The sequence below is a fragment of the Ceratotherium simum genome, chromosome 19, assembly GCF_057802395.1.
Source record: "Ceratotherium simum simum isolate JZ-2026a chromosome 19, ASM5780239v1, whole genome shotgun sequence".
In the NCBI taxonomy this organism is placed as follows: Eukaryota; Metazoa; Chordata; class Mammalia; order Perissodactyla; family Rhinocerotidae; genus Ceratotherium; species Ceratotherium simum.
Genome location: NC_141918.1, coordinates 52,921,675 through 52,930,958, shown reverse-complemented (window position 1 = coordinate 52,930,958; position 9,284 = coordinate 52,921,675). Strand labels below are relative to the sequence as shown.

At 37.5% G+C, this 9,284-nt stretch overlaps 1 protein-coding gene across 1 annotated transcript in view; it reads right to left on the bottom strand.

Annotated features, from left to right (window-relative positions):
* Positions 1-778: 778 nt before the first annotated feature.
* The window catches only part of EYA4 (EYA transcriptional coactivator and phosphatase 4), a 49,244-nt gene continuing 40,738 nt past the window's right edge, over positions 779-9,284 (bottom strand). Inside the window, exons 11-13 of the mRNA XM_087443759.1 lie at positions 7,410-7,531; positions 5,291-5,391; positions 779-1,401 (exon numbers count right to left, since the gene is read on the bottom strand). Coding sequence (XP_087299885.1) covers positions 1,321-1,401; positions 5,291-5,391; positions 7,410-7,531 — 304 coding nt within the window. The 3' untranslated portion in view covers positions 779-1,320. The remainder of the gene's footprint in view (positions 1,402-5,290; positions 5,392-7,409; positions 7,532-9,284) is intronic.

Sequence of the window (9,284 nt, the reverse complement as noted above, 5' to 3'; positions counted from 1 at the left end):
TATGATGATATTCTAGGTAAAACTTTCATTGATTCACTTCTTTCCCTAGAAGCCATCTGGAGCATCCGCCTTCCACTACTGATAGTATCTCATTTTCACAGTGGCATTGGGAATAAATGCACTTAGCTTGATTTTAAGCCACATTCACTCGATGTGAATTTTAAGCCATGTTCATGGCATATTTTAAGAAAGTTTGGGTGATATTTGCTTATGATTTTCATGAGCATATTTTCCTCTATCCAACTTACAAATATCAAAAAATTAACCCCAAACAGTGCAAGTTGTCATGAATATGGCTCTTAGTTTTCTCCAGTAAAACTGCAGAAAGGGTACTCGAGACTTCAACATACATTTCACTTTCTAAGTAAAGGTCCCACAGTCTTTCCCAAACCTTCTGCTCATGGTTAGATGCACAAATAGTTGCCTCATACAATTATTGGAATTATTAAGAACCCAAATAAAACACAAGCTTTCCTTTATTATTATTGTTTTCTTACTGCAACAACTACTCAGTTTCTGGCTGATGCAGTTTTAAGCTTTGATAGCTTGAATTTTAAATTTGGTCATATTAAGAATGATCACAAAGGTTTTTGTTTTTCATTATCTACAGAGATTTTAACCAAAGTTACATTGTAACACACAAACGCTGTCTTGTCTTTAAGGCACAACACATCAATATGAACATTCTGTTTGCCAAACTTAAAAAAGAGACAATATTAGATTCCCATTTCCCCCCCACCTTCCCTCCCTGACAAATGAAAGAAAAATTGCATCCACTTTCAAAATCAGCTGCTAATAAAGTCACAGTAAATTATTTGCATCAATAATTTACACAAATTACAGGTCTAGATAGGATTGTCCTTATACAGTCTGAGTGCATTCCAATTCAGATTTTCTGGGCTAGGTAGGCTAAAGTCAGATTCAAACCTCAGGGCTGAGAAGATTTCTCATTTTGAGGAATGTTGTTGAACACCACCTCGTCAGACAGAGCGTGTCTTGGTGTTTTGCCAGGGTAAGAGTTCTTTGCCAAAGCTGTTAATTCCAGTTAGGACTCATTTGGTGTGTACCAGCAACCTCCACAGATTTTTTTTAAAAAAACCATTAAAGTGTTGTAAATATAAGACCATAGAGCTTCTTTTCTGTAGCACTAAAGTGTAATTCCGTGCAGCAATCTGAATTCTTCCTTCTGGAATTTTCATTCCAAATATGATTTCATCCTTTAAGACAATTTATATGTGTAAAGCCAGAGGCATTGAATCACACATAAAAATTCAGTGTACTTGAAATATAAAAAAACGGATCTCCAGCTAGAGAAAACAGTTACAAATACTCTAATTCCAGTGCTTGATGTAGAGCCAAGAGGTCTGAGTGACTTGATATCCTCCAAAAGGGCATGTTGTGCTGTAAGGTTAAGAGAGGGAGGATGGGAGAGAGAAGGGGAGGAATGGAGAGAGATCACAACGGTTGTCTCAGTGAAGCAGCAGTACACAGGGTGTGTGGTTCACCCCAGTTCAAGGCAGGGATGATCATTCTTGAAGGCGTGGTAGCATCAATGTAGTATTGTCAAAATAATAAAGAAATAGATCTGAACTGGATTTTAATGATCATGAAAGCAAATATTGAGATTTCTTAATTTATTTAATATTTATTCTGGAAAGCATCATTACCAACATCAGCATCTGGGAAAGCAAGGTGTGCACCAAAATCCTACGTGGCTGATGGAAAGCAAGTTTTAATTGCTGCGTCACTCCTTAAAGTCTCTCAGTTAAAATCAAAATTAAAAAACAATAAACTTAAGTCCAAGGCTTTTTGTCTATTTGAGAGGAAGAGGGTGAATTCTTTTCAACGCAAAAAATAATTTGAAGCTGGACTATATAAGGTAGAAAAAATGTAGAGATGATCAACTTTCTTACTTGTCTGGGGTAAGTAATAACTTAAGCCGGTAGAGTCACCCTGATTTATTTCACTGGTGCTGGATCGAGTGAAAGCCCTCCAGCATCCATTCTCAATGGGGGACATATCACCCCCAACGGGACAAAAATGGGTTCGTGTGGGGAAGAAGTTCTTAGACATTATATGGTTTGTGGCTCTCCAAAGATATACTAGTATACAGTATATGTACGGTATTAAAATTTCATGAAGGCGGGCCGGCTCCGTGGCTTAGCGGTTAAGTGCGTGCGCTCCGCTGCTGGTGGCCCAGGTTCGGATCCCGGGTGCGCACTGACTCACCGCTTCTCCGGCCATGCTGAGGCCGCGTCCCACGTACAGCAACTACAAGGATGTGAAACTATGATGTACAACTACCTACTGGGGCTTTGGGGGAAAATAAATAAATAAATAAAAATTATAATTAAAAAAAAAATTTCATGAAGGGGTGTGATTAGGGAAACAATGTCTAAAAATACTCCATTGTGGACGATAACGAAAAAAAATAATACACTATAGCAATTAACAAAACCAAAGCATTATTTGTAAGTTTGGGTTGATGACATCTTGCAGAATACATATATATGAAATATATATTCATATGTATAATGGAAACATATAAATATATAACATGGAAAAGACATTTTATTATAAAAATTAATCATTAAAATAATCACTATTGTTATATAATTCTTTGCTGTCCAATATGGTAGCCACTAGCCCCATGTGGCTATTGAGCACTTGAAATGTGGCAAGTCCAGTTCAAAATACATATCGAATTTCAAAGATTTAAAATGTAAAAAAAAAGGGGCTGGCCCAGTGGCATAGCGGTTAAGTTTGTGCGCTCCACTTCAGCAGCCCAGAGTTTGCAGGTTCGGATCCCAGGCATGGACCGACGCCCCGCTTGTCAAGCCATGCTGTGGCGGCGTCCCATATAAAGTAGAGGAAGATGGGCACGATGTTAGCCCAGGGCCAATCTTCCTCAGCAAAAAGAGGAGGATTGGCATTGGATGTTAGCTCAGGGCTAATCTTCCTCACACACACAAATAAACAAATAAAAAAATAAAATAAATAAAATGTAAAAATAGAAGAATGTAAACATCACATTAATAATTTTTATATTTATTATGTGTTGAGACAATAATATTTTGAGTATATTGGGTTAAAATACATTACTAAAATTAATTCTACCTGTCTCTTTTTACTTTTATTTTAACATGGCTTCCAGAAAATTTAAAATTACAAATATGGTTTGCATTATGTATTTCTACAGGGGAGTGTGGTTATACATTAACTATTCCTAGACTTAGAAATTTCTTCTTAAGTTTACAAAACAAACTATGTTTTTAGGTCAAATTAAAGCACAGAAATTCATCTAGAAGTAACATTTTTTCATTCAGCTCAGATCTATTTGTATTAACAAAATATACTTTATATTTCTGCACATGCGATTGTATAGCTACATCCAAAGAAAAGCATGCATTCTGGATACTAGAGAAACCAACCACCTGTGTTTCAAAATAGAATTATAAGCCTCACTCACCATCACCGAAACTGTACCTACACAAACAACCATTTGGAAACAGCATTCTAATGAGATTCCTACCCATTTGGAGTCGTGCTTTTTCCTCCTGAAGCTTTAAGTGTAAAGCAGAGAGTGTAACAACTGGTACACCGAGTCTAGTTTTCACACCATGGATAACTGGGGAAGACTTGATAAGTTTTAATTTTCAAAGGCATACACGGCTTCTGGTTTGAAAAAGTGAATTTTATTACCCCTGACTTAGATATGTGTGAATTTCACATAGGCTAAAAGACGTGTAAAATGTTTGCGGCAGTGGCTGCGTCGACTGCTATCTGCTGTGTGTAACTACGGTGCCAATACGAAAACCTGGAACGACACAGACTCAAGACCTGGACAGATTCCAGAAGTATTTCAGTTGTGTGCAACTGGAGGGACTTCAGATAGCAGTCAGCAATGAAAGTTGTACTCCTTGAGGCTCCATCCCTGACCTCACACAGCACGTCCTTGGGGCCAGCGTGCCATCCTGGGTCGCTGACGCTGCTAAGTAAGACCCAGGTGCTCCACGGGAGGCAGAGCCTCCACCAACTCGCTTACTGTCATGGAAAATTTCCAGTACAGCTTCCAACACTTCACCAAACCTTCTAAAGTGGAAGCTCCTTCTCTTTCTCCATTTTGCATAATTTAAATTGACTACGAACATAAATCATTTCCTTTATCTTCCTATTATAGCTATAAACTTTTCTAAGAAATTGTTAATGGTGATTTTTTTTAGAAAACAGAAATCAGGTAAACACTCTAGCACATGCAAGTGTTTCATGAAAGCTTTATTAGATGATGATTGGAAATCTTCTCAGGATAAGATAAGAAGACAATATTTTTTCCAGGTAAAACAACATAAGCTGATATGTCATTGTTTAAAAATACTAATTCATCATTTTGCTTTGTTTTATAAATTATATCACTTTTATCCCGGCTAGATGATATTCTGCCATCACTCAGTGAAGGAAGCTGTAGGTCTCAGTGTTGGGTTGACTGATGGTCTGTTGTCTGGGGCCAATCATGACATCACTCCTCTTTTGATCTTGGACCAACATTTAATGGTTTTTAACTGCCTTGATTTCTTCTTCAGAAATACAGGCCAGATGAAAAGGCTTATTTAAATACCTCAGGCCTATGAGATCTTCTGAATATATTCAAAGCCAGCTGCTTGCCTTCAATCAAGTACCAATGGCTCACCAAAGCAGACAATACTCTTCTAGAAGACGTGAAGCATGTTGCCTCTAAGTCTCTATGACAAGTTGGCACAAAAGGATCTGAATAACACATCTCATTCCAATAGCATTTATTAAAGTCTCTAGCAACAGTTTTTTCTTTGGCTATGAAATCTACCCTCAGCATTTATCATCAAGGAGCACATTTACCACTAGGCAGTCACAAGGACCATCTGGCACAGAGGATGGATGAGGGAAAGGATAAGAACTGAGCCACTTGCATGATTTTCTATGGAGCTCATTAAGTTTCTTTATCTTGTAAAATTTCATGTGCTTAAACATGCTTATTTTGCCCATCTTTCTTACAAACCACTATATCTGTGTGTGTTATACACATAGACATGGGAATATAACTAAATTTTCCTACATTTCCTATCAAATTTCAGGCAAAAAATGCTAGACTCCAAATGGTTTATTTGAATGTAAGTATTGACCTTCTCATGCTCTTACTGCTTTGCATCTATAAATTGAAATCATTTGTCAAGCTGCCATCGGGCCAAACTACAGGAATGCAAACAAAAAAGCTTGCATTAGAAGGATCACACCAACATTGTTTGAGACAGGTTACCTTTTTTGCTGCCTGTTCTTCTTCTACACCATCCCCAATTACAACATATACTACTTTTCTGCCAAACCTTTGCATTATTCGTTCAAAGCAACTTTCTTTTCCTGGAAGATAAATGAGATAAAAGTTCAGAGTGAAGTTACCTGGTTAGCGGCATGCTCCTCATCTCGGCCATCTCCAATCACAACATAAGTTATGTTAGTGCCAAATCTGGACACTATACGTTCAAAACAGCTTTCCTTGCCTGAAAAACAATGCACTGCTTATTCTTCCCGCCACTGCATTCATTAACCTGAAGATTCATAAAGTGTTCAGTTAATTTCTCTTGAACATCGATCACTTTAAGTAGCTCACCACCTCTGGGTTTATGAAATCAACCAATATGTCCGAATAATGTAAATCTTTACTTGAGACAGATTATTAAAAAAATGTATTGCACACTTCAAAAAAGTCAGTAAGGTTCAGCATTTGACCCAGAGAAACTGTCACCACCAAAAGAATGTCAGAACGGCTTTACCAGCAACTAGGAGTTTTAACATTTGTTTAATTCTGTATATTAGTTTTATCTAGTTTAAGTAGGATAGACAAGTCAGCTGAAAATATTATTGTGAAAAACTGAAGGTTCCTCTATAAGGAAAGAGGAAATACTAAGATGTGGATGTATTTTGATAAACAACTCCTTTCTTCAAGGGGCTGGGAGCCAGTCTGTTCAGATTAGCTGTACTAAGGGTGCTGTTGCATTGGCCACCGAGCTGGCGACACCAGTCTCTCCTCTGACTGCACTGTGGGAACAACACTGTGGTATTTCTACATGTTCTTCTTGTTCACAACATTGGCATTAGTCTCTGAATTTCATTCCCAGAATGTTCATGCAGTCATGGCTACTTTTGCATTTTTTCTTAATCTGATAGCTCAGAACTCCAAAAACAATACTAGCTTAAAGAGAAAAATAAAAATGATTTTTTTTTTCAGATTAAACATAAAGAAAAACCTGGCCAATAAAAAAGAAGATTGTCCTCACTAAAAGAAATGTTTATGCTGGTATAAAATTATTCGATTTCTCAAAAAGCAAAGTCAAACGATATATTAATCCTGCTAGCATAAATACACACATTTATGTAAAAAATGAATGGGATTGGTAGTGGGGCTCTGAATTGTAGTGCTTATGACACTGTGGCACTTACTTTATGAAAGCTTGGCTCTCTTTAACTCCACTCCTGAAACAGCTGCAGCTGGGGTCCTTTTCTGCCTGTGCCAATATCAAAACTCCGCAAGGCCCAGGGCAGGTTATTTTTGGTAGGGGATTTTAGGATTTTAAACTCTTGTCAAGGTGCCAGAGCCTAAGTTTGTTGACCTTCAGGCCACATTAGACAACCCATCCATTTCCCCAGGCATTTCCTTGACACACAGAGGACTATGGGAGCTGTTTTCTTTTAACTCTTTCGAGACAGCAGAAGTTGATGAAGTTTTGTTTTTGAAAGTTTATTAGAAGTCTTAGTCTGTGACAGGCACTTAAAGTCAAAGATGGCTCCCTGGACAGACATTTCCAAATAAACAAGGTTGTAGTTCTCTGATTGCTACTGAACATTTTTGGAAATGTGGATTTCCAGCCATTCATGTTATGAATGCCCCACTTATGTTTTCTGATTCATAAAATTCTTTATTTTTTTCTGGAATTAAGGACACTCATTCAATCCATCTGTCACTCTTCTGTAATGCCAAAATAGTATTTTTAATCTTAAATCTATATTACTGCATATGCAGGAATTCAATACTATGTAACATACTCATTAAAATATTAAATAGCACAGCTAGAGATATTCTATACTATATAAACAACATGTGCCATAATGAAATATAAATATAAATATATATGAGTATATATATAAAAAGTCAGAACTAGCCAGATACTGAGCTCAGAATTTCACTAGGCAACAGTTTTATAAAATTTGCACATGTACAATGAGTTACAGGGGACTTTGTTATTAAGCTCTATTTAAATTTGCTTGATATTCTAGCAAAATCGATGAGAGAGGGAATCACACAGAGACACACGTTAAGAAAATCCCCCAAAACACAGACGTAAACACATTCCATACAGAGTAAGAAATAATTCTCTTACCTATTTTAGTTGCACTGTAAATATTCTCAATGGGGAAGGCACCTCCTAAACTATAGAGCAGAACCTTCGCAAGTGCTGGGATCAGTTGCGTTGTTGTGACCAAGACATTTACGCAGTTACTCCTAAAGGAGGGAGGAAACATGCATATTTGTTTTCTAATACTAAATAACTACTAACAGCACAGATTTTACTGTGCTGTGTTCAGTAATTTTATTGTCACTGTGTTCTCTCAATTCCATAATCAATGGCCCCTGATAATCTAACCTTTCAATATTCAAGAGTTACTTGTGGAGTGCCTACTACCCGTCAGGAACCATGACAGATGCTAGGAATACATCCCCAAATGGGCAAAGTGGAAGAAAATGGGCAAAAAGAAGTCATGGGTGAATGAATTTTTGTCCCCGCCCCAGAACATAAGATCGATAAGGAGAGAGACAAGAAAAGAGACAGCTGCAATATGAATGTGTTCCAGAATAAAGATCTCCTCAGGTCCCCGTGGAACCTCAGGGAAGAAGACCTACCTCAGCCAGCAGCAACCATGGGAAGGTTATCAGAGGGGGCTGGCCTAGCTCTAAGTTTACAAGCATCCAGATCAGGTATTGTTTAGGGGGACAGGACTCCATGTCCTAGGATTTTCAGAGTCTGGGAACACAGAGGACATAGGCAGAAAGAAGCTGATGGACGGTTAAAAGCAGTTTTTGGATTTTGTGCATGAAACAGCCCAGAGAGTCCCAGTCAAGTGGCTGACAGATGCGGATCCTGAAGAAGTAAAATGAAGAGGATCCTTATTTAGGACAAAAGGGGCTGAATCCATGAATCTCCGTCTCAACAACAACAAAGGGCAAACTGCACTCAATGGGCCCAGTTTTAATCTGTCCACAAAGGCCCTACCCTTTGAGAGTGAGAATCTCCTGTTCTGCAATTTACAGCTGTTTCTTTCAAGGGAATATTAGTGGGAGATAATGGACTCACCAAGAGAGTGGGATTGTGAAGCAGAGATTGGAGAGAATGGACGGTGGCCCTTCCTTCTGGATTACGGGGAAACTGAGCCATCCTGCCTCGAGGGGCTCCAACCACACATGTGAAACTGAGAATCAGAAGCCATATAGCTATGGACCTTTCTCTATTGGATGTTTTGTATCACAAGCCTTTAATACATATTTGTAAGGGCCCATAAAATACTCTCTAGAGTTCTCTAGATTGATTTACAGAAACGTGGTTGCAATGGCAACTCAGAAGAACAAGTTGAGTGCTAATTTTTGATGGTATGTATAGCTTAGCCCACAGTACACTTAATATTATGCTTATATTCTTTAGAAATATCATGTGTAAGGAAAAACTATAATTTATTCAAAAACAATCATAAAACCTTTATAACTATAGCCTTTTAAAACATTTTCATTTCTAAATTATCTCCCCAGACACCTGATTTTGTAATAGGAGCTCTAACTCTTGGAAGCAAATGATGAGGTTATCAACTTATATGGGATAAAGAAACAAAGACTTCTAGAGGTAGAAGTTTAATAAGTATCATCAATATAATCCCTAATTTTACTGATGAGGAAATAAAGACCTAGAAAGTAACTTGCCTATTATCAGACAGAAACTCCCCAAATAATGGCTGATTATTAAGAATAATATACAAACACATTACGATATTGTGATACTTAAAGTTCTACATAATATTTTGTCAAAAGAAGATGCTATACAATGTGACATATAGATGAAAGTTACAGAATGAAAACATGATGGAACAAAATAAAGCACAGGCTTTTTAAGTTTTGAGATGTGGTTTTGAACTCTAGCTTCACCACTTAACCCTGTGTGATATCTGGAGTTACATCATTTCTTTTTTTAATTACAGACATTGCATAT